The 25,839-nt window shown below is 40.1% G+C and overlaps 1 protein-coding gene and 1 non-coding gene across 9 annotated transcripts in view; one reads left to right on the top strand and one right to left on the bottom strand.

Annotated features, from left to right (window-relative positions):
* The window catches only part of DLGAP1 (DLG associated protein 1), a 960,906-nt gene that overhangs the window by 295,941 nt on the left and 639,126 nt on the right, over window positions 1–25,839 (bottom strand). For all 8 annotated transcript variants that reach the window (XM_025365244.1, XM_025365243.1, XM_025365245.1 and 5 more), the window contains one exon: window positions 6,135–6,349. In XM_025365244.1, the coding sequence (XP_025221029.1) occupies window positions 6,135–6,349 (215 nt within the window). The remainder of the gene's footprint in view (window positions 1–6,134; window positions 6,350–25,839) is intronic.
* Window positions 3,392–3,495, top strand: LOC112611760. Its single transcript, XR_003116738.1, has one exon. It is a non-coding gene; the product is annotated as a small nucleolar RNA U13 (small nucleolar RNA).

Here is a 25,839-nt window from a genome sequence, read left to right as displayed (position 1 = left end):
TTCTTTTGCCTCCTTTAAAGACACACAAGGAGTTCTCACCTCTCTGTAGTCATGATCATTGTAGAAACTTTTCAGTCTATGCAGGCTTCCTTTCAACACAGGCTTTTCTAAAGAGTAATTGTACAGCAAGATACCAGGATTTGGTACAGACTACAATACTCACACGTGCCCACATCATTTGGAGGAGGGCATTCATTTCCCAATGAAGGAACATTTTTTTTTTTTTAAACTAGGAGTGGTGATCTGGGACTGAATATAATAGGCGATAGCTTGTATTAGGTGTTTTTTTCTTTTTCAAATCAAGCTGATTTCTAACAAAGTTTTGAAAGGTATTTAGATAATTTGTAGATGAGCAAGTGACAATTTTTCTGTGAGCAAGAATGACTTTCCCTGTTTTAAATGTGTCGCATTTCTTATTATATTGGAAAGTGGGAGTGGGGAGTTAGAAGGATAGAGGATAATAGAAGAAAGTATTATATCAGGGAAGAATGGGACACTACCCTGAGTTTATATCACTGATCACTGAGGACGTTAATTCACAACTTCGTGTGGCAGGTTGTGTTTTCTTGTTCTACCTATTTTGTGAGGAGCATTTGCTGTTGTATGTTACAATGATACAGAGGAACAGGTAGGAGAGGAACAAAAAAGCATTAGGCAAAACAGATATTTCATACTACTTAGAACAGAGATGGGATGATACAAATTGCTATGTTCGCAATACGGTTCATAGATTTGGGGAAAAAAATAGCGATGCTCCAATCTTCATCCCATCCCCCTCTTTCTCGAGCAAGAAAAGAGAACGAGGAGCAGTAGGTAGGTAGGAGGGGAGTGTATGACGTGAGGAACAGGCAAGGACACAGCATGTCCAGGAGGAAAAAAGGGGAGAAAAAAATGTATACAAGATAAACAACAACAACAACAAAAGAGACTACAGCAAGAACCTATGGTTTTGGGTTCCTTACGTAGAAATCGACGCTTTAAAATATCCAGAATTAAAGTTGAAGAAGAACACTCCATCCACCTCTTCTCAAATTATTTTCTTTACCAATACTACTTTCTTTTGTCTTTAAACTGTGAACCGCCAGCCTACCGTGCCTCGTTCTTATAATTACACACATCAGTGCTGAAAGGTTCCTGGGAGATATTTCCTGTAGACTAAAGATAGCACCTGTGGGCATCTTGGATCAATGAATCATGGTGGCTGGAGCCCTGCATTGAGACTGGTTCAGGGGCTCAGTCTGTTCTCAATCGGTAGGGCGATGGGATCCATCAATGCTGGGATTGGCTAACGCTGTCTGCCACAGGTTTGGGGTGGGAGGAGTTGTAGGGAGAGCCACTTAAGTGGTGCCATCCATGCTGAGAGACTGAGACTCTCATTTATGAGGAGGTTCAGAGACATTAATCCATTTGCCAAAAGGCACACAGCTACTTAGTATTTTTCCAAATTTAAATTTAAAATTTTCCAATTTATCTAAAACAAACAAAAAAAGGTTCAGGGCCAGGGGGAAAAATGAAGATTAAGAGGATTAACCATCCTGAAAATGAAAAACGATTTGCCTTCAAGGCATTTAGAACTGAAAATAAATCTTCCTGAAGCCTTTCGTCAGACACTTTATCAAAATTGCTAGGAGCTCTGACTGGCTCTCTTGCAACGGCCTGGGATCCTTCTCCCCAATTTCAGAGGAGTTTTAAAGTCTATAATATTAAAGATTGACTATTTCTTCTAGGGGAAGAATTTTTCTTAGTGCTTGGATAAAGAGATGAAGTATTAAGTCACTTTAAACTATTTTTCATGTAGGATTAATAGATATTTGAATTTAACTTCAGAATCTTTTAAATGACACCCCACTTAGTATAATTTTTAAAAAGTTCTTTCTGCAGTGTATCGAATAAAAGTCCCAGATGGGATTTGGACTAGGTTTTAACTAATCATGGTAGCAGGCAGTAGTCTCAGTTCTAGAATAAATAGCACTCCAAGTAAGAGACTTATGTTCTTCATCAGTGCCAGGCTGCAACGACATGCTTTGAGAGAACTCTGGCCCCTAAATGTCTCCTCTACTTGCCTGGAAATTTACTATTAAACATTCAGAACTTTTTGAAAATATTAATATTCTCGGCTGATATGCCATTTCAAATTTATTGTTAGCTAATAAGTAAGGAAGAAGGAAAAGCTAGTGATGAGGTGGAGCGATTTGTTAATAGCTGTGGGATAAGAGAAGAGAGTGACCGAAATAATAGTTTTCCAAGAGTAGTTACAGGAGGGGTTTTGCTGGCCCAAAGATGGACTTCATTGTCTCAAAACTACTCCTAACACCACAATGTTTAACTGACCTTAGGCCTTATATGTCTGAGGACCCAATGACTAACACTAAGCAGCTGATGAAAAACCACCCACATAAATAAACCCTCAAGATGCCTTTGGAAAATAGAAAAGAAAAGAGAAAAACAATGTAAGAAAGTGTAGGAGTGCCTTCTCTCCAACATTTCTGAGAGAAGATGGGAGTTGAAAACCTTAAACAAAATGTTGCCCCAATCTCACTTGCCTAATTTTAGTTATCTTGGTTCAGGGCTATGATTCATCCCTAAAGCTGTGAATTGCTGAGGAGGAAGGAGGGAAAAAAATCGACTTAAATGTCAAAGAAGTAGGAACATAAATATAGTTTTCTTTTTTGAGGAACTAGAATTCCAGGATATGGGGATCTTTTTTCTCATAAGGGACTGAATCCTTCAAACTTCTAGAAAAATAATGATCTGCAGTCAAAACATCATCAAGGAATGAAAGACAGAACTGATTATGACTCATGTCATGTCTGAATTTTTGCCTTTTTAGTGTGTTTTCCTTTTTTTCTTTTGTATCTCTTTCAATCTGGTTAAACTATTAATTAATTAATTAATTTTGAGACAGGGTCTCTCTCTGTTGCCCAGGCTGGGGTGCAGTGGCTCAATCAAGGCTCACTGCAGCCTCGACTTCCTGGGTTCAAGTGATCCTCCCACCTCAGCCTTCCAAACAGCTGGGGCTGCAGGTGCACACCACTACACCTGGCTGATTTTTGTAGTTTTTGTAGAGGCGAGGTTTTGCCATGTTGCCCAGGCTGGTCTCAAATTCCTGGACCCAAACAATCTGCCCACTTCGGCCTCCCAAAGTGCTGGGATTACAGGTGTAAGTCACCGTGCCTGGCCAATCTGGTTAAACTAGAGGTCACTAACAATTGTATGCAGTTGAAGATGACGGAGGTTTAATGTGTAGACTGTAATGACAAAGGGAACTCATAAACTAGGTGAGTGTGAAACGAATAGAGGTAAGTAGAACTATGAGAAATGATTCTAGGGGATGTGATGGTAGCACAGGGAAGGAAGATATGTTTAGATGGTTGTCTAAGGTTCTCTTGTGATCCTTTTGTGGATCATAATCATGATGATTGAGTTTTCACAGTAATATATGAGATGTGCTTCCTTCAAACCTTGTGATGATATCGGCACATTATCCATCTTACATAAACATAGGAAAAAAAAGTTCTCTTTCCTGCCAAAGAATAGGGGCAACAGAGATGGTTTGGGGAAACTCCATCCTAAGTAAAATGTTTTCAGTTTAGTAGGTGTTCTCCTGTCCACTTATCACCACTTTGAATTTCCGTAAGTGGGGAGGGAGGAAATAGCAGTCACTAACTCATAACCAGTTCAACATCTTCACCCTCTGAAGGAGCTGGCCCTCTACCATCAGCCTAGCTGTCATCTGCATGTTTGTCTCTTTCTGCTCTGAAAACTTCTGAGCAGCAAAAGAAATATATGGTGGTCACAAAAATATGGTCCAGGCCATTAGAGGAGGGTCATATTGTGAAGAAGGCAAATGAGAAAGAAAGAGTTTCGATGAATTCAGAGTGATCCTCCACATCCTGAAGCTATGAGAGTAGCCCAGGGCACGATTGTGATGTTGATTTCAGCCCCTACCCACCACCCCTGTCCTCAGTCTCCTCAGAGCACCCTTCTCATCTTCCTCATGGCTCTGCATCTTCCTGTTCTCCTCTTACCTGGATATCGCAGTGGACAAGAGCAGTTCCTCTATCTTATCACCCAAGACCCAAAGTATCACTCAGCGAATGTGACCAATGCATCTTGATGACAACCTAACAGAATACTCAGGAGGTGGAAAGGACTCTGGAGGTTGCTGGTTTAAGTGACTTTCCTGCCCATTGCAATTCTTTTCTTGCATCTTCAGAAAGATGTTAACCCCACAGCCATGACTACCTAGCATTGTGTCTAGTGGAGAGATATTTTAAGGTCCATAGAAGATATTTTTTTCAGAAGGGTCCTTGGCCTCCCTCGTTTCATGTCACCTTGGTCCACTGCCTTTATTACAAATCCAGTTCTTTTAATTTAATTTTCTGAGCATCTGCTAGGTGTGCCAAAATACAATGAAGATTTGTTTCTGTTTTTTATTTCCATGTTTTTTTTTTAAGCTCATGTGGCAATGTTTTGGGTCCAATTCTGTTCTCCAAATAGATATATTGAAGTCCTAACTCCTACTATCGGTGAATGTGACCTTATTTGGAAATAGAGTCTTTGTAGATCTAATCAAGCCACCAAGTTTGTGGTAGTTCGTTCTGACGATTCTTGAAAACTAACACATGTAGTAAAAAGACAAAGAGGAAGGGCAACTGAAAGCTAAAGAAAGAAAGAAGAGGTTTTTTTTCTTGGCTTAATTTACTGATGCGTTGGTGTTAATTTTTGATTAAAATGATCCAGAATTGTTCCACACAAACGCTTGACAAATAATTCATGAGAGGCTGTCTCTGTCCGGTTCTTTAAAATACAACATACTCTGCTATTTAAATAAATTCCCATGCACAAGAGTCAGCTGTTTTTCAGTGCTCTTGATTAACAAATAGGTTTGTTTTCCTTAACTCGACTGCATTGATTTTTTTGTTTTATTTATTTTGTCTTTTAATATTTTATTTAGTAACATAATATAAATGCACGAATAGTAATGTTATTTCATCAAAATACGGAATCAATGGCAGTTAAAAATATGAGTTATCTGTAATATATTTTTCAGGTCCAAATGGAATTCTATCTATTTTCTACATTTCAAGACTCTAAAGAATGTACTCTCTATAAACAGCATTTAGAATTAAATCAGGTCTGGCTTAAAATAATCAATTTCAGTGGTTTCCTGTGGAGTGCTGTTCTTTGTTCACAAACAGCACAAATACAGTTAAGGACTACAGTCATATGCTGCAAAACAACATTTCAGTTAATGATGCATATAATATGGTGGTCCCATAAGATTATAATACTGTACTTTTACTGTATTTTTCTATGTTTGGATATATTTAGATAAACAAATACTTACCATTGTCTGAGAGTTGCCCACAGCCTTCAGTACAGTAATTTGCTGCATAGGTGTGCAACTTCGGAGCAATACGCCACACGATATAGCCTAAGTGTGTAGTAGGCTAGACCATCTAGCTTTGTGTAAGTGTACTCTATGATGTTTGCACAGTGAAATAACTTAATGATGCATTTCTCAGAATGTAACCCCATCATTAGATGTTGTATGACTATATTTATATTTTCAAACAAAACATTTTTAAGGCCTTCAAATTGTAATACGTATTGAGTGCCCAAGTTTAAAAATGTATGTCAAGAACCTTCACATATCCAATTTGCAAGCATGGCCACATTCTATAAGCTTCTCCAAGACAATCTCCTCTATTATGTCACTCAATTATCTGACAAATTCAAGAGTCTTAAGAAAAAGTTCTTGTATGTACTTCATGCCCGAGCAAATGTTCAAGAATTGGGATACATGTATATTCTTATTGACCAGAAATTTTAATTCTTTTCAGAAGCCATTCTGGATTTAAAAGAATCCAGAATGGCTTCTGAAAAGATTGGATTGTTTCTGCTTCTTAGAGATGAGGGGTTCAGCTCATGATCAATGCAGAGCACATCTGTTGCCCCTCTCTACAAAGGCACTGGGGTACAGACATCAGATCTAAAGTCACAATCAATGTGTTGCACTGCTCCACCTGTAGGATGTTTCTGCCCCACTTACTGTAGGAGACACACCGTCTGAGCCTCGGTGATAATACAAGCACCTGGACTATCACAAGTGCAGGGTTAGGACTACTTACTTGAGTGTGGTGAGTTCTGTAAGGGATGGCTGAGTAGCCTTGAGATAGCTTTCTCTCCGTGCAGCAACTTTTGGAGAAGGCTTGGGACTCGTGTCTGAGTCTCCACTGTCTTCATCCCCCATGGCCTTGATATAACTACCACTCCGCATTCTTCGGCATGGAATTTCATCATCTTTACCTCGAGGGGTGTACCCTGTCCATTCATCTTGAGGAACCTATTCAGATAGAAAACAGATAAATCACGTTTTACAAAATCTTACCTTTTTCTTTTCTTTCCCCCCCCCTTTTTTTTTAGATTTAACATTTCTAATTTTTATGAGTACGCAGTAAGTATATATGGAGTACATGAGCTATTTTGATACAAGCATATGATGTGTAATAATCACATCAGGGTAAATGGAGTATCCATCACCTCAAGCATTTGTCATATCTTTGTGTTATAAACATTCCAATTATCCTCTTAGTTATTTTAAAACGTATAAATAAGACCAAGTTTTTTTTTTTTTTTTTTTTTTTTGGTATGGTACTGCATGTTGGTAATATAATTATCTGAAACTTTAGACATTAACCTTTCAATAACAATATTGTATTGTAATAGGCTCAAGAATATTTTGAATACATACAAATCCATGTCTCTCAATCTTTAACATGACTCATGTATTAGGAAAAATTAAAACCATTGGCTTTGAATCATGTGTACATCTCAGTTTTCTCACGCTGATAATAGTTGAGTCAGGCGTAAGAATGCCATTGGAAAGGAGAGCAATTTTATTTAAGCTTTCCAGTGATTTGTTTTCAATTGCCATTTAAGATTCGGGAATGTTTTCTGATTGATCTATGCCTTCCTTGAACCTTTCGACTTGACCATCTCATATCCAGTCTGTCTTCTTCCTAAACCAGTGGTCTCCACCAGCTGCATTTACTCCCCAATCACTTATTCTTTCTGAATCTTTCTTAATTTGGATTCAGCTTCCAAAGATCTGCTTAAAGCACTCTCTAAAGGTTTTCAATGATCTCCTTCTGGAAGACAATGGCATTGTCTTGCTTTTATTTTTTGTTGGCCTCTGCACACCCATGCACACACTTAATACAAATAACTCCTCTTGCAAGTTTCTCCCCTTTTGGCCTTCTGATTCTGTGACTTACCTGGTATAGCTACTACTTGTCTGACTTGTTCCTTTCCTTTTGCTTCGCTGGATCCTACTCTAAGTCCCTAACTGTGGGTACCACAACAAAATAATGCTGTTAGTGCACTGCTCTTCTTTTTCTTTCCACAGTCATTTTCTCCGAGTTCAGCAGAACATTGCACTATGTTTTAGAAGCCGTCTTCGTGGCTTTCTCTTAAGTTCCTCTTAGATTTTCCACTTCAACATGAACTCAACCTAGATCTCATTCCTTCTTCGTTTTTCATGATGTGAAAAAAGATGCACAGTAGCCACTCTTTTTATCCATTAAGAAGTAACATAGCAAACATCCTACAGTGCACAGAGCACTCACTGCACAAGGCTTAAGTAAAAGAGACCAAAAAAGGGGGAGGCTTGTTCTTGCCCTCAACATATTTATAACAGAGACGAGAAGAGAAACGAGAGTTAGCAGTAATGGTGATGGGAAAGGAGGATCCGGGAAAGGAGGATCCAGGAAAGGCTCCCTGGAATTGGCCAGGTTTGCAATGAGAAAATAAAAAGGCTTTTAATACTTTGATATTAACAATTTACTGCTTATACATTAAAATAACATGGTACTTCATTATTAACACTAACTCTGCTAAAAAACATTTGCCTACAAGATCTCATTTCATCAATATGACAACCTGTGCATATTTTTCTGTTTTTCTCAGGTGAGAAGCAGGAGCTCAGAGAAGGTAAGTAACTTGCCAAAGGACACACAGCTAAAACAGCAGCACTACAGTTGGAAGTGTTTAACTCCTAAGATAAAATTACATTAATCAAAATTTTATGATTCATAATATATCACGTTGAAATCTAAAGTGTTAAGAAAATTGTCCACAATAGCGCACACACATATCAGACAGAGATTTCTAAATATCATAGGTTCTAAGGAAGTGAGAATAGATGTTATACTAAAAGAGGATCATTCTTTCCTTTTTAATTGTGAATTTACCTGTATAACTTGAAAGTTTAGATCTAAGAACTTCAGATTGAAGAAGTGCTACTATTCGTGGACTTTAAAACAGTGGTTTGTAGGTTCTAATTCTGAAAAGTCCTAACCAAGATGAAGCATCACCCTGCAGCATGTTCATTTCATTTAATCAATTCTTATATTGTGCTCCTGTGCGCAGGCACTGTTCTAAGTGCTTTATAAATATCAGCTCATTTGATCCACACAGTGGAGGGGTGTATTACTATTATTCCCATTTTACAAAGGAGGACACTAAAGTTATGTAACTCACCCAGAGTTACAGCTAAGAAGGGGCTGAGTTCCAATGAGGCAGTTCTTAGGGCCACATGTTGACCACTGTTTGATGCTCCTTGTCTTTCTAGGCTGTGCTTTGTGGCACCCGCAGAACTGAGCTATTATAGTCCCGGACACCTTTGTGCTCATCACATTTGATACACTTGCCATTTATTACTTATGCTAGTAACAATGTCATGTTTTTACTTTTTTAGGTAAAAGCATCAAAATCACCACAGCAACAAAGATTTCTCAGGAAATTGTAAATGCTGAGAACAGTCTTGTTTTCCTTGCATTGGCAGGTGACTCACTGCAGAGATAGGATCACGTTCAGAGCCTCATTACAGGCTTAGCAATTGCATTTTAAAAATTAACTTGGTACAGCTGAGGGTCATAGATGATGCACCCCACACTTGCTATTTCTCAACACTGGTGTGAAGTTCATAAGCATTGCTCTCTGGAGTATATCAGAGACTCATGACAAACTGATTAGCTCATATGGCTTATGCAACAAAACAAGGCAAATTTTGTTCAGATATTTTTTTTAAAAGTTGAGACCAGCCTGGCCAACATGGTGAAACCCCGACTCTACTAAAAATACTAAAGTTAGCCAGGCATGGTGGCGGGCACCTATAGTCCCAGCTACTAGGGAGGCTGAGGCAGGAGAATCTCTTGAACCCGGGAGGCAGAGGTCGCAGTGAGCTGAGAACGTGCCACTACACTCCAGTCTGTGTGGAAACTACTACTAGAAACAGTCTGTAATTGTTGTTTAGGGAATCAGCTGAGAAGTATTTAACCTGTAGATCTTTCAATTAATCATACTTTTGAAATGATGGCAGCTAAGAAGTTGTGTGGAAGCGACTTCCATTGGAGTGGAATTTGAATAGTAATACATTATTTATATACCTAAAGGTAGCATACAACAAGATTACACATAAAATAATACAGTAATCAGTTCTAGGGAAAGTGTAAAGACAGAAGAGACCTTGGAGAAGAAACACACAGTTGCTGAACTGCAAGGGCCATTACCATGGGTATAATCGAGTCAGTTTTTATTTTTTGTTTCTTAAACACTAAAGCAAAAGGGAGATGTTACTTAGGTGGATAGTTTTAGAAAAAAGCATATAGAGTGGTAAGCATACCAGGTCCAAAGAGTGAAATGTTAATCCCTTTTGATTGGAAAGAAAGGGGGAATTACATGGCTGCAGCTGCTATTGTGAGCTGGGCAGAGGTTGCTGTGTCTTTCCATTTCAGCTGCACAGAGAGAAAAGATTTAGGAAAATCCAAAGAAAAAGATAACCTTGCAGCTGTCTCAGAAAAGCCTGCATTATTACTGTGGTGGCACTTTCAGGAATTGGAAGTCTTGGTGGAAGGAAAGCGGGAGCAGAGACAAAGAGTGCAGGACCTCATTGATTTTAGGCTGGTGGGATGCCCTGCGTGTGTGCACCAGCTTAGGAGGGGGTTGGACTCAACAAACATAAACAAACAATAATAAAAACAAAATAATGCAGGTTAGATTTTACAGTAGTTATGGATGAGAAAAGAGGATTAATTGCTCTTTAATTATTATGTTTAAGCATTAGCACTCCAACAGAAATCTTAATTTTTGTTAAAACAAAATGAGGATTAGTGTGCATTCGCTGTTTCAGTGATAGCCCATCTATCACTGAAACCACATGTTATCATTCAGAAAACCGGAAGAGCTGCCCTGGACTAAGAAATGGCCATGATCAAGGGCTAACACCCTCTAATTACAAGATAGGGATTTTTTTTTTTTTTTTTTTTTTTTCTGAGATACTGTCTTGCTCTGTTGCCTGAGCTGGAGTACAGTGGCGTGATCTTAGCTCGCCACAACCTCCACCTCCCGGTTCAAGCGATTATGCTGCCTCAGCTTCTTCAGTAGCTAAAATTATAGGCCTGTGCCACCACGTCCAGCTAATTTTTGTATAGTTAGTAGAGACAGGGTTTTGCCATGTTAGCCAGGCTGGTCTTGAACGTACTGAAATAATTATTTCAATATCTTTTTTTCTTGAGATGGCGTCTCACTTTGTCACCCAGACTGGAGTGCAGTGGCACGATCTCAGCTCACTGCAACCTCTGCCTTCTGGGTTCAAGAGATTCTCCTGCCTCAGCCTCCCTAGTAGCTGGGACTATAGGTGCCTACCACCATGCCTGGCTAATTTTAGTATTTTTAGTAAAATCGGTGTTTCGCCATGTTGGCCAGGCTGGTCTCAAACTCCTGACGTCATGATCTGCCTGCCTTGGCCTCCCAAAGTGCTGGGATTACAGGGGTGAGTCACCATGCCCAGCCAGGATGAGTATGCTTTCTGAATTGAAATGATGTCATGGGCACTGAAGGATGGGCCATTCTAATGAAGGCTGTAGTCTATTCAGTCACAGAACAGGAGACAATAAAACACCACCTAATGAGGCATGCTCATATTTTCTGTCTCTCTTCCTGTCTCACTCCCTTATTTCTTTACTTCTGCAGGTATTTTTGCATTGTTTACTTGCCAGCGATGGTTTGGGTGCTGGGAATACACACCAGTGAATAATACAAACGTTGGTCTCATTCCATGTAATTTATATTCTAGAAGGAGAGCTAGAAGAGACAGCGAATAGACAAGCACTTGATAAATGAACAAGATAATTTCAGAAAGCATAAATGCTATAAGGAAATAAGATAAGGGGGTGTGCCAGGGTAGCGGGAGGGGGGCTGCTTCAACTTCTCCTTCAGTGAAGCCCCCTGAAGAAGTAACATCTGAGAGATTTGATGACCAGAAGAGCCAGCCTTGGAAGGATCTAGGGGAAGAGCTTCCAGGCAGAAGGATCAGCCGGTGCAAACTATCTAGAGTAAGAAGATTGGAGTAATTGCAGCCCTAGGAATGAAAATGCCAGCCTGGTCAGAGAGCACTGAGCAAGAGAAGCAAAGGGGGTCAGGTCACATAGCTCATCTCAAGCTATCTCAAGTCTTCCTTAAAGTTGAATCTGCTCTCCCAAAACTCCCTCCAACTACTTCAGTCTAAATTAATCTTTTCCTTTATGAAATTTATAGCATGTACCATCTATATAAGGGGTCAGCAGAATATAGCTTGCAGACTAAATCTGTTTCATCATCTATTTTTGTAAATAAAGTTTTATCGCTACATGGCATGCCCATTCATTCTGTGTTATCTATGGCTGACTTTGAGCTACAAGGGCAGAGCTTTATGGTAGCGATGGAGACAATATGGCTCATAGAGAAAGTATCCCAACCCTCGGTCCACATGATTATACTGAGTACTTAAATAATCACGAAGTGCTGTTTTATGGACATGGCTCTTTGTCTTTGTTTCATCTCTCCAACTACTCCATAAGCTTACTGAAATCACGGGAAGCTGTATTGCCAAAGGATTAGAGGGTGGGCTCTGCAATTAAACTGCCCAGACTTGAATTCCAGGTTTAAATTTTTGCTGGGTAAATTACTAGGTACATCCTTGGGTGAGTTAATTAACTTACCTGTGCCTCAGTTTCCTATCCCATAGAATTATGTGTGGATGAAATGAGGTAATGTCCATAAGCACCTAGGAAGTGTTTCATAAAGTTCTGTTTGATGGGAGTTCTTCACTGTACACTGTACTCTGCCATGTTACTGAGCACACAGACACCCCCGATGATGAATGACTTTGGCTTTCCAAGACTCTGATGCCTACCTTCAATTTTCTTTGGCAAGTTAGGAGCAAAAATAGTCTCTCTCCACTTCCAATTGGTTCTTTTTAATTTTTGTAGAGATGAGGTCTTGCTCTGTTGCCCAGGCTGCTCCTCAAACTCCTGGGCTCAAGTGATCCTCTCCCCCCAGCCTCCTGAATAGCTGGGACTACAGGCACCTGCCACCACACCTGGCTTTCTTCATGGCTACTTTTAAAGAATATGGTCAATGATAAAAATCTTGGGCATTAAAAGTAGTGGCATTTATTATTAAAAGCAGTGGATTAAAAGCAGTGGCTGCCATATTTCTATCCACTATATATTCTAGTATAAGAATATAAGTGCAAATGGACTATATATAAAATAATTTGCAAAATTGTAAAAATTTCTTTCATGGTAAGAAAACGGTTCTCCTAAGTTGGCCCACGGGCACAAACAGGTATTTGTGTCTCTGCCGGGAGCTTTGGAAGTGGACTAGCTTTTGGTGCTGACATTTCCCCTCACTTTAGGTTTTCCTGAACTCAGTTGAAAGAGGAACACATGGCCGGATGTGGTGGCTCACGCCTGTAATCTCAACGCTTTGGGAGTCCGAGACGGGCAGATCATGAGGCAAGGAGTTCAAGTCCAGCCTGGCCAACATATAAAACCCCGTCTCTATTAAAAATACAAAAAAATAGCTGGGCATTGTGGTGGGCACCTGTAATCCCAGCTACTCAGGAAGCTGAGGCGGGAGAATTGCTTGAACCCGTGAGTTGGAGGTTGTGGTGAGCTGAGATCATGTCACTGCACATTTTACTGAATCTAAGACACTAATGCAATTGTCCCAACATTTTTCGTGTTGCTAAGAAAGAAATAAACATCACCAATAAATTCTGACACTCCATAGAATATATGATTTATCCCAATATCCAAAATGCTAAAACGTGGAAACTATGGCTCTTAGAATAAATTAAAAACTCTTTTAAAATATGTATGAAAAGAAAAACAAGAAATGGATTTATTCTGGGATAGTAATTGTCGAACTTAATGTTCATATTTAGTAATGACCAAATTAATAATAGCAATTACATTTATCTTGACATGCTTTTGGAAAAAAATCATAACTTCACATAATGTCTTATGATCCTTACAACCATCATGAAGGATATGAGGAGTAAATATTATAACCTCAGTTTGTCATATAGAGAAACTGAGGTCCGGAGACATTAGTAGCTAGTGTAGGGTGACACTGTGCCCAAGTTGAGGTCTGCCACTGACAGTTCAGGAATCTCCCCCGTCCCCTTCTAGCATATTCATATATGACATATGACATGTCTTTTGGGTAACAATTATTTTTTGATAAACTACAAAGCACATATTTCAGATAAGAAAATAATGTCATAGTGCTTTAAGGTCTGTCTGAAGGAAAAAAATTGATAAACAAATAATGAGTTACAATCCCTTGAAAGAAAAGTTACAAGAACTACTCTATCAGATGTAGGAACGCTTAGTTTTAAAAGTCTCTCCCCAAGCACATCTAGCTTGAGTGCCCCGCTTTGGCTGGGCTGCAGTTATCAAAATGTAACTAAATAGATATAGTCTGTGCCAGTGATGGTCTGAGAGACGATGGTTGAGAGATGAAGCCATGTGCATGTGACTCTTTGAGAGCAGATTATCTCAGGATGGGAAGTTGCATGGTGAGGTGTGGAGTAATGAGAATGTGTGAGATTTTGGGAAATCTGAGAGCCACAAAAGGAATGAAGACACTTAGAAAGCCGGGACAGCTGAAATGGAGCATATGTCCTGAAAATATACAAGGGCAGGCCAGTGCGATTCCATGAGCTATTCTGGGTTGCAGAGATTTGGGAGGAAAACTGATGAGCCTAAGGCTGTGAGTGCATAAAGCAAAGTTCCATTTCATCAGGAACCAAAGAACTGGGAATAAGGAACTTAGCATTTGGTTGATTTGGTGCAAACAAAGACATTAGAGCAAGGAAAAGTCACAGTTGAATGGTGGGCATCAGGGATAAGTTTCTATTTGCACAGCTACCCCTCAGCAGCTGTTGATTCCTTCCCAAGCACAAGGTGTTTCAATGACAACAACCAGGTAAATAAGGGTGCTTGGCAGTGACTTAGGGGTCAACCTGTTTGGCCTTTCCTGTCCTTGAAAAGGAATGGTAAATAGGAGGAGAAAAACCTACATTATGAAAGGAGAGTTGGGCATCTGACATTCATGAAATATCTGACAATTATGGAATAATCTCAATGAGCTAGGGGCAGTGCCTATGTTACTTTATTTTAATCTTTGCAGCAGTTGTGTGAAATAGGCATTACTATTTCCATCCTACTGCTTCAAAATTGAGATTCAAAAAGGTAAAATGGCCAGGTGCGATGGCTTGCACCTGTAATCCTAGCACTTTGGGAGGCCAAGGCAGGAGGATCACTTGATTCCAGGAGTTTGAGACTGGCCTGGGCAACATAGCAAGATCCCACCTCTACAAAAGAATTTTTTAAGTGTAGCTGGTGTGGTGGTGGTATGTGCCTGTAGTCCTAGCTACTTGAGAGGCTGAGACAAGAAGATTGCTTGAGCCCAAGAGTTTGAGACTGCAGTGAGCTATGATGGTGCCACCACTCTCCAGCTGGCAGACAGAGTGAGACTCTGTGTCAAAAAAAAAAAAAAAAAAAAGATGAAAGGACTTGCCCAAGGTCATTATAATTCGTAGGAATGTGCATTTGTCTGACACCAAAACTTTTAATAATATCACCTTGCCTCTGATGAATCTGTGATGATTAAGTGAATGAACCAATAAACTAAGAAAAAGAAGAAAAGAATGGGGTGCATACTCCCACTCAACAGTAGTGGTTTTTAAAATAAAATGTAACCATTCAAATAAGCACAAATGTTCTCGTGTCACTAATTTTCTAGCACTGCTAAAAGAGGGTGCAAAATAATAAATACTGAATGCTGAAGTGAAAGAGGGTTGTCATTTCCTGGTCTGGGGTTGCCTTACCGAGTACTGTTTGCAGCTGCTGTTTAAACAAACATGAACAGTTCGGGATGGGGGTGCGGGGGTGATTAGAAAACTTGCAGGACAGACACACCTTTAAGGGTGGCTTTGGGAGCCCTGAAGCGTCCCAACAGCGTCTTAGCATTTGTAGGAAGGCTCCGCCCTGGACTTTTGGTTCCTGCCTACAGCTTTTTAGAGAAATGGCTGTAATGTGTTGGCCTTCTAAGCACTTTTAGTGGGCTCTCAGATTCCCTACTCACTCGATTTCTTTGCATCTTCTTTGCAGCTGGGAGAACTGCTTTTCTGCTCCACACAGCTTTCACCTTGACAAATGCGACTTGGCTTAAATGTCCCTTTAGCCTTTTTAGCTTGCTCTTCTCATAGCAAAAACAGAAAAAAAAAAAAAAAGAGCAAGAATAGGAAAATTACAATTATGCAATGTGCAGATCCCTAGGCATGACTGTCGCTTCCCAATCAGGAGAAGATTTCCCTGGCAACCGCCCTTTCTTACTCCCCTGGAAGCCCGAAACTGGTGGAAAACTTAATTTGTTTTAGATTGCTTAAAATTACCTTTTAAGGATAAGAGTAAATACCTACCTCTTTAAATAGAATTTATACCCTCTGCCACAGCTCTTCCAAATAACATTTTAAAATGATCTTGAAAGAATAGAACGTTGTAAACAGTGATATATAATGGTAATTTGCTTACCACGACCCTATAGAATTATTCTTACCCACGGACATGTATAGTACCTACAGGGTACCCAGCACCAGAGCAGGGGCTGGGTAAATACACCAAAAGCATTTGATAAAACACAGTCTCTGGTGTTAAAGGAGTTTATAAGTTTTGAGTGGATCTGGTGAATCTGGAGGGTGGATGAAGGAAACGAGTAAAAAGCAGCTTTAAGTAAGTCAAGCCGAGTCGAGTATTAAATCTCAGTACCTCTGAATTTCCTACTGGGTTTGAAGTTTGTTCTCATAAATCCCCTTTCCCGGTGATGAAACTGTTCCTTAAAAGTTGAACATATGTGTGTGAAGTGCACATGCCACTGATAAACAGCCCTGCGGGGGAATGGCAGAGGGGCTTGGTCTGCAGTCCCCAAGGGATTGGGGAGCCATGGGCCTTTGGGGACTAGTAGAAAATGTTACTGAGGTCCTAGGTGACATTAAAAGGGGCACTACCTGTGGATAAGACACCCTCATGACATCACATCAAGACATAATAACTAAGATGCTGGGTGTGGTAGAATGCACCTGTAGTCCCAGCTACTTGGGAGGCTGAGGGGAGAGGACCATTTGAATCCAGGAGTTCAAGACCAGCCTGGGCAACACAGTGAGACCTTGTCTCAAAAATTTTTTTACAAGAAATAGCAGCTAAGATACTAAGATTCTAGTATGATGTAGGGACAGGAAGGGAAATGAATTTTATTAATTATTCACCCACTCTTTTGACTGTAGTGAATACGTATGGGTTTAGCTATCCCAGTTCCACTTTTGGTTCTTGTAGCCAAGCCTCCTGACTTTGCTCTGGGAAAAGCTTTCTCCCCAACTCAAGGTCCATGTATTTCAGGAGTAGCCCAGGAGTTAGGGTAGGACAAACAGCAAATCACACTTCCTGGCTTCATTGCTTGGCTCAGGGCAGAGATGAATGGTCTAAGCTTACTCAGTCAGCAAGCGTCTCTGGACCTGTGCATGAAATGCCAGGACAAAGATACCTCCTCTCCCACTGAATACATTAATAAGGATGCATGTGACCTTAGGACCTGCTGGTAGCCATTTTATAACATCTAATACACAAACATAATTTCACGTAATACAAAAACCCTATGTTATCTTAATGCCATTGCAATGATGAAAAAATTGAGACTTAGTGGTATGAAATAACTTACACCAAACGTTACAGCTTGTCAGAACTGAAAGACAGGTTTGTCTTACTCAAATTTCTACACTCTTTTCATCACACCAGGCTGCAGTCTATAAGAGTTTCAAAACTTTGTTACAGTAATTTTCTATGAAACCTCATATTCAAGTGTGAAGTTGCTGGGAGATACAATCCCATAGCATTTTGGAACTTGTAACAAGTACTGAATCTTAGATGCTTGGTCCAGCACTTTGGGAGGCTGAGGCGGGCAGATCACTTGAGGTCAGGAGTTCGAGACCAGCCTGGCCAACATGGTAAAATCCCATCTATTAAAAATACAAACATTAGCCAGGCATGATGGTGGGCGTCTGTAATCCCAGTTACTCAGGAGGCTGAGGCAGGAGAATTGCTTGAACCTGGGAGGTGGAGGAGGTTGCAGTGAGCCAAGATGGCACCACTGCACTCCAGCCTGGGTGACAGAGTGAGACTCCCTTTAAAAAAAAAAAAAAAAAAAAAAAAAAAAAAAAAAGAGGTCTAGGTCTATGGTAAATACATTTTTTCCACTTACTATATAGGAGATAAGCTAACTTAGAACCCTTTTTTAGTTTTTAATGTAACTTCATTTTCTGGCGTATTGGAGGGCATATCTGTGGGCTTGGAATTGTTAGTTGAGCCATCATAGCTTTCCAGTATTGTTATAGTTACTAGTGTGCTGGTGTCTATCCACCACATCCTATGTTGTTTCTTGCTATGATTCCTAGTTGCGAACATTGAATTCCCTGAGGCAAACTAGAATTCTGTGTCTGGTGTTGAGAAGCAGAGATGTGGGTAGAAGATTAGTGACCTTCCTCTTGGTGTCAATAGAAGCCCACATGTGGAAACATCATTCATCAACACTAATCCTCGGTATTGTCTGAAATCACATAAACCTTTCGGCACATCTCTCTGTTGCTGTACACACCCAACTACTTGTCAACCTTGTATATGAATTTTTTCCTTAGGACACAAAATCTGATAATGTTATTATTAACAAATGGTACAGCTAGAGTCTATAAAATATCAAGTCAATCATCTCAAGTATTAATACTTAATTTTAAAATTATAAATTTTAAAATAGATTTCAGCAAATATTTTCCTTTAGTTTCTCTATTATCAATTTTGAAGTATTAAGTTTCTCAAATGAGGCTTCCTTGTGAATCATTAACTTACGTTTTTGACATTTATAAACAAACAAAAATCCTGATAGATTTAGGAAGAGCTACAACTCAGAAGCTCCTGCTTTTCGTCATCATCGTCTGATTCCCACTGCATCTTGGGACTGTTTGGACTTTTTATTCCAAGCTACATTTACAACACCTGAAAGCATATGGCATTCCAATGGGCCAAAATAATCTTTCCTCCCTGAATCCCATCCATTCTAATGCAATGAAACCATCAAACCACATGCATCTAGTTCTTGATATCGGGAAAATAACTGAATAATATTTGGGTGTCCTCATGCACATGTGTGATTCAAAATTCCACTTTCATAATCATCATACAGGGACGTTGCCTCTTGAGGGTGTGTACTTTAAACTACGTTTCAATCTACTTTCCACAGGCAGCAAGGTATCGATAATGAACAGAGGATGTCCCACAAACATGTGTACAGATGAGTATGATACACTCAATAGTTATCCAAATCACTGCTTCCGGGCTAGCTCAAGGTCCATTGAAAGGAAGTGTTCCAACTGGAATATTCATTACAGGGTTCTCTTCTTTCAGTTTAAACTGATTACTTCGTGGTTAAGCTGCAGTTAAAAGTGCCACTTCTTCTGTGACTTTATCAAAATGCTTTAAAAGTATTCATTCACTTATTCAACACGTATTTATGGAGTATATTCAGTCGTCGTCCTATGGTATCTGTGGGGGACTGGTTCCAGGATACCAAAATCCATGGATGCTCAAGTTCCTGATATAAAATGGTATAGTATTTGCATATAACCTATGCATTATCTTCCCATATACTTTAAGTCATCTCTACATTCCTTGTAATACCTAATACAATGCCTGCACATCACTTCATTTGTGTGGATTCAACATAGTACTCAGGGTACAGCAAATTGAAGTTTTGTTTTGTGCAATTTTGTGGATTTTTTTTTTCCAAATATTTTTGACCCATGGTTGGTTAAATCCACAGATGCAGAACTGACAGATACATAGAGAGGACTGTATCATGAAACAGGTACTATTTTAGGTACAGCAATTGATAGGCAAAGAAAAAAAATCTCTGTTCCTCAAAGAACTAAAAATAGAACTACCATTTGACCCAGCAATCATACTACTGAGTATATATAGGAAAATAAAGCACTCTACCAAAAAGACACCTGCACTCACATGTTGATCGCAGCCCTATTAAACAATACTGAAGTCATGGAATCAACTTAGGTGCTCATCAATGGTAGGTTGGATAAAGAAAATGTGGTACATATACACCATGGAATACTATGCAGCCATAAAAAAGAACAAAATCATGTCCTTTGCAGCAACACAGATGCAGCTGGAGGTCATTATCCTAAATGAATTCATGCAGACACAGAACACCAAATACTGCCTGTTCTCACTTGTAAGTGGGAGCTAAACCATGGGTACACACAGACATAAAGATGGCAACAGTAGACAATGGGGATTCCAAAAGAGGGGATGGTGAAGGGCAAGGGTTGAAAAACTATCTACTGGGTACTCTGTTCATTATTTGGATGATGAGTTCAATAGAAGCCCAAACTTCAGTATTATGCAATCTATCCATGTAACAAGCCTGCACATGTACGGCCTGAATCTAAAATTAAAAAATAAGGCTCTGCCCTCATGGGGAAGGGAGAGGGCAGCCACTAATAAAACAAGCAAAATGTATGTTAGGCAATGATATGTGCTATGGAAAAATGAAAGCAGGAAAGGGGGAAAGAGTGTGTGGAGGAGAGGAGGGTGGTCGGATAGGCAATGTTAATAGTGTCATCATCGGAGGCTACGTTAAGAGACCTCTAGGTACTGACTGAATGGAGTGAGGGAGTCTGCCCTGGGGTCTGGCAGCAGAGTGCTCAAGGCAGAAAGAAGCACAGATGAGAAAGTCCTGAAGGAAGGGCAGGACTACTATGCACCCAGCGGGAGGCCAGGTGAGCGGAGTGGAGTGAGAGGTGGCAGAAGGTGAGGACAGTGATTGCGGGGCTATGGGGGTCCATTTCAGGAGGCTTTACAGGCTGTGGTAAGGGCTGTGGCATTTACTCGGGGTGAGATGGGAATAGAATGGAGGCTTTGATGAGACACAGACACATTCTGGTTTAAGAGAATCACTCAGGTTGCCAAATTGAGAATGGCTCAAGTGCAACAAGGGTAGAATCAGAGACCCTTGGGGGCTCATGTAATAACCTAGATTGTAACTAAAGGGGAGAAGCCAGGGTGGAGCAGCAGTGGAGGGAGAAGATAGGGCCAAGAGGTTTGTTAACGATGATTTGGATATGCGGACTGAGAAACAGTAGTAAAGGGCGACTCCAAGGTTTTCGGCCTGATCAACTGGAAGGACTGAATTCCCGTTAGCTGAGATGACGAGGCCTAAAGAAGGAGTAGACACGGAGATTAGGAGTTCAGTTTGGGATGTAGGAAGTTTGAAATGCCCATGGGTCATCTAAGCAGAGATGTTGAACAGGGTAGCTGACTATCTAAGACTGGGGCTTCAGGCAATCTGGCTGCAAACACCCCTGTGGGCAGACACCTGGTACTCAGAACGCTGAGAATGAAGGAGTTGACCTAAGGAGTGTGTGTTGGTAGAAAAGAGAAATGGTCCAGGAGCCATGTCCTCTCAGCATTGCTCCACCCTTAGAAGCTTGGAGCTAAGAAACCACAAACTAGGCAGGATCAACACGGGTGTGTTGTCTGTCCTGGAAGCTAAGTGAAGAAAGTTTTTCAAAGAGAAAGGAGTAACATACTGTCACATTGACTTTTTCCCGTGATCTTAATCCCATGGGACACTAAGTCAGCAACGTTAATTTTATCTCTTAGTCATCAGTTGCCATAGACAAAGGATTCTGCTGTTCATGAATAGCTTTATCTTCCCAGCAAGATGCAAACTTCTTGAGAGCAAGGCTTTTGTTTTCTTCTTTTTCTCTCTCTCTACAGCAGTGGCTTTTAAATAGCTTTTGGCTACATCTCACAGTAAGAAATACATGTTACTTTGGAAACCAGTATAAGCACGTATACAAGTGAAAGACAGAGAGAAATACTTAACCTTTTGGCATGCCATGCACTCTGTCTTTATTTTCATTCTCTTCTATTGTATTCTATTTAATTAAAAATAACGGTATTTATGACCCATTACAAAGATTTCACTACCACTAATTGGTTGCTACCATTGCTTAGAAAAGTGCTACTGTTAGAGTGTCTGCCACAGGGTTCTGCCATATTCATTATTAATCAGATAGATACTGTTATTCATCTTCATTCCTCCTCAAGTACCTTCTGTAAAGCAATCACTTAATAGATCCTTGTCGAAAAATAGTTTTGAGACCCTAAAGTAATACTTATTGAATTGAGCTCCTTGGTCTTTAGTTACCTTTAGTTTTACTGATTGTACTTCTGTACTCATTGTAGTCGTGTAGAAGAATATTTCTTAAAAGCTCTGTGTCTTCAGAATAAACACAGACCTGCATGTCTTTTTAAAGGGGTCCCTGTGTAGTCAAGAGTCAGAGAAAACACTGGCCAGGGTTGGAGATGACCGCCCAGATGAAGTGGGTCCATCACCTGGGTTATCACATGTGCAGAGTTAGGGCAGAAAGCCTGATGTTTAAATGCTTTTTCATGTTCTTGTACATCAGCCTCTGGGGGTCAGGGGCAGTGGGGTTCAAAACATTTTTAAAAACAAGACAGGGCAGGCACACTGGCTCACGCCTGTAATCCCAACATGTTGGGAGGCTGAGGCAGGAGGATTGCTTGAGCCCAGATGTTTGAGACCAGCCTGGGCAATGCAGCAAGACCTCATTTCAACAAACTATTTAAATATTAGCTGGGTGTGGAGGCATGTGCCTGTAGTCCTAGCTGCTTGGGAGGCTGAGGTGAGAGGATCTCCTGAGCCGAGGAGTTGAAGACTCCAGTGAGCTGTGGTCATGCCACTGCACTCCAGCCTGGGTGACAGAGTGAGACTCTATCTCGAAAAAAAAAAAAAAAAAAAAAGGACAGAAAGACTAAACAAAACCTACAAAAAAAAAAAAAAATTCAAGAACAATCCCAACTTTTTATTATAATTTATACAGTATTCAATGTCAATATGAAACATTGATTATTTAAAAACAGGAGTAGAGATCTTTCATTAAATATCTATGACCCAAAGTTGATGGAGCTGGGAAAATCATTAGTACTAACAATGTCTTAGGATTTTGAAATGCCCAACTACAGAAACGATATATAACTTAACCCAGACATTTCATTTAAAGAATCTTTAAAACAAGAGCCAGGTACATGGTAAGTCCTCAATAAATGTTAGCTAATGTTTAAATCCTTCTCTATAGAGAATGCTTATAAAAGTGGCACAGAAGAAAATAAAATATTTTTCTACCATGTAATTCTTACTTAGGCAGTCTTTCACTTACAAGGAAGGAGGATGGTGCAATGGATACAGTATATCAGGTCAACCTGAGTTCAAATCTGACTCTACTTAGACCAGATATGTGATTTTTAGCCTAATTACCTGAACATCTTTTAATTTCAGGTTTTCAAACATGAAGTGAGGATAGAAATAACTACTTCAGAGACTGATTATAAAGATAAGATGATATAAAGTAATATATGACATGCCAACTAATTCAAAGTGTATTTGTAGGTTGCTTTTTCATGTAGAAATCATGTTTAAATGACGGTTAAGTTCCCACATGGTGCAAACCCTTAAAGCTGGTTTCATTCATAATAGAACTGACCCTTAATGGATTGTGCAATAGATCCAAGACTCTCTGAGCTTGGGGAAGAAGGGGGTTGAAGGTGGAGAAGATTAGTTCACTTAGGGGAATCTCTAGAGGCCTGTGTATAGGGGACTGTGGATCAGTCAGGGTTCTCAGAACAGAACAGGGAAAAAAAAAGATTTATTTTAGGGAATTGGCTGCGATGACTGTGGTAAGTAACAAGTCTGAAATCCACAGGGTGGCCTGGCAGGCTGGAAACTCAGGCCGGAGTTGATTCTGCAGTCTTGAGACAGAATCTTGTCAAAAAAACCTCAGTTTTTGGTCATAAGGCCTTTCAACTGATTGATTGAAGCCCATCCACATTACTGAGGGTAATCCTCTTTACATAAAGTCAACTAATTATAGATTTTAACCACATGTATAAAATTACTTCACTGCAACACCTAGATTAGGGTTTGATTGAGCACTGGGTACTCTAAACTCAGCACATGGCTGCACAGAACTAACCATATAGACAGGAATTCGGGTGGCAGCTTCTAGGCAGTGAGGGGGAGACTTTATGGGCAGACAGGGCCACTGCAGTGATTTTTGATATCTAGATTCTCTTCCGTTGTGAGCTGCATGTGCCCCGTTTATTTTCTGAGGAATTATGAGTGTAAAGACCACCTCCTCACTAGTTGATCAGCAGATGCACAAAGGCCATGTAAGCAGAGTGAGCCTCTTACTGGCTCTGTACCAGCACCTAGCAAGGTGCCTGGCATGTCAATTTCATTGACAATGTTCTTTAAGAGCAAAAGAGTCATTCATGGAATTTTTATTTCTTGTCGACAAATGAACAGGAAAATCTACAGTCACCTGAAGCATCCCACCACGGTAAATAGACAGGAAATTGGCCGGGCGCGGTGGCTTACATCTGTAATCCCAGCACTTTGGGAGGCCAAGGTGGGTGGATCATGATGTCAGGAGCTCAAGACCAGCCTGGCCAACATGGTGAAACCCCATCTCTATTAAAGATACAAAAAATTAGCTGGGCATGGTGGCGCATGCCTGTAACCCCAGCTACTCAGAAGGCTGGGGGCAGGAGAATCCCTTGAACTCAGAAGGCGGAGGCTGCAGTGAGCCGAGATCGTGCCATTGCACTCCAGCCTGGGCAACAGGGCAAGACTCCGTCTCAAAAATAAACAAACAAATAAATAAATAAGTAGGAAATTTATAGACTCATCTTTTATTTAAGCCGTTTATATTCTGAAAGACCAAGAATTCCATAATGCCCTGCCTTGATAAAACAAATATAGAGCTAACCTTAAAAAAATCAAGATTTACTGTAGCAACTTGCACATACTACTAATTAACACTGATCACATTGTTTTAAAACCATTTGTTTATAGATCTGTCTCACCCACCAATCTGTAAGCAACTTGAGAGGAGGGATGATGTCATTTGTCTGGCAGAGACCGTTATTCATTCTTATAATTCTAGTTCTAAGCAGAGGATAAAATAAAACAACATACAATAAAGTAAAAGTGCTCATGAAATCTCTAATTACATCACCCAGGTTGCACCTGTTTTATTCGACAGAGCAATAAAGTATGGGTACCTTTCATAACCAGATTTTCCTCCACCAAGGGCAGGGAAGAAATCTGGCAATGGATGTGGGCAAACAGGGATCATGGGGGAACACACCGCCGTGCACGAAGTTGCTGGTGCATGTGTGTGGAGGGGGCACGCATGACCAGTATCCAGAAGAGAGGCTCTGTTGGCATCCAAGGAGCTGCGGTTGGCTGTTGCTGTGGAGATATTCGGGGAAACATGGCCACAACCCTCAGCAGGGTCAACTGAACTCTACCAGGCCCAGAGAGCCCCATCACCAGATCACGGTAGGACCAGTCAAACAGAATCTGAATCTCACCCTGTGTATTCCAAAGCACATGTTATGGATCACCCATCCTTTTTTTTTCATGATTATTATACTTTAAGTTCTGGGATGCATGTGCAGAACACACAGGTTTGTTGGATCACCAGTCCTTAGAAATGTTTTGTGAAATGTGGTTCCAACAGGGTTTGGGAGATGCTTGATATTGTATTGTTCTCTGAAAGAGTTTCCATCCATATGAACATCTTAAAGATTCTAGGTTGTCTGCCAATATAGAATTCTGAATACAGCACTCAGTTTCTCAAATTCAAACTCCTTTTCTTCACATTCATATCTATTCAAATCATCCTTTGGGAAATGTCAGCTTCTTCACATTCCAAACAAAGAAACTGACACCCAGAATGTAAGTTACAGCTTTTATGGCTAATAAGTGGCAGCATTGGGTTAGAATTCAGATCTCCTTTTAGGCCAGTGCACTTTCCCCATTCATCACACTGGAACTATTTATCTCACCATTGAACTCTTAATGAATACCTTTCAACAATTTCTGTGAAACTGTTTTGATCTCCCCATATCAATATGTAGAAGACAAACATGAAGGAATGGCTACTGTGTATAGGAGGGACTCAGCCTTTGGAAACTTCATATTTTGTGTCAAGCCTGTGCCAGGACATATTTCATTCAAGTTATCAGTGCAAATGAAAGGTGGTAATAGAGACATGTAAGTGGCATTGATCTATACAAATAGGTTTGTATAGATCTTGTATTTTAAAACACATCTTGTATTTTACACCAAGAACCTAGATCATGCCAACCTTTTGATGGTAAAAACTATAATGAGAGAAGAATGCTTCATCAAGATAATAAATGATTATCTTTGCATATAGAAATAACCAGAACCCATGCATGCACACTCCATTATTCCTTTTGTCTCCAGACATTGACTGGAACTCAGTCTTTA

Source organism: Theropithecus gelada, chromosome 18 (assembly GCF_003255815.1).
Source record: "Theropithecus gelada isolate Dixy chromosome 18, Tgel_1.0, whole genome shotgun sequence".
NCBI lineage: Eukaryota > Metazoa > Chordata > Mammalia > Primates > Cercopithecidae > Theropithecus > Theropithecus gelada.
Note: the sequence above shows the minus strand (reverse complement) of the source record. Positions and strands in the feature narration are given on the sequence as shown.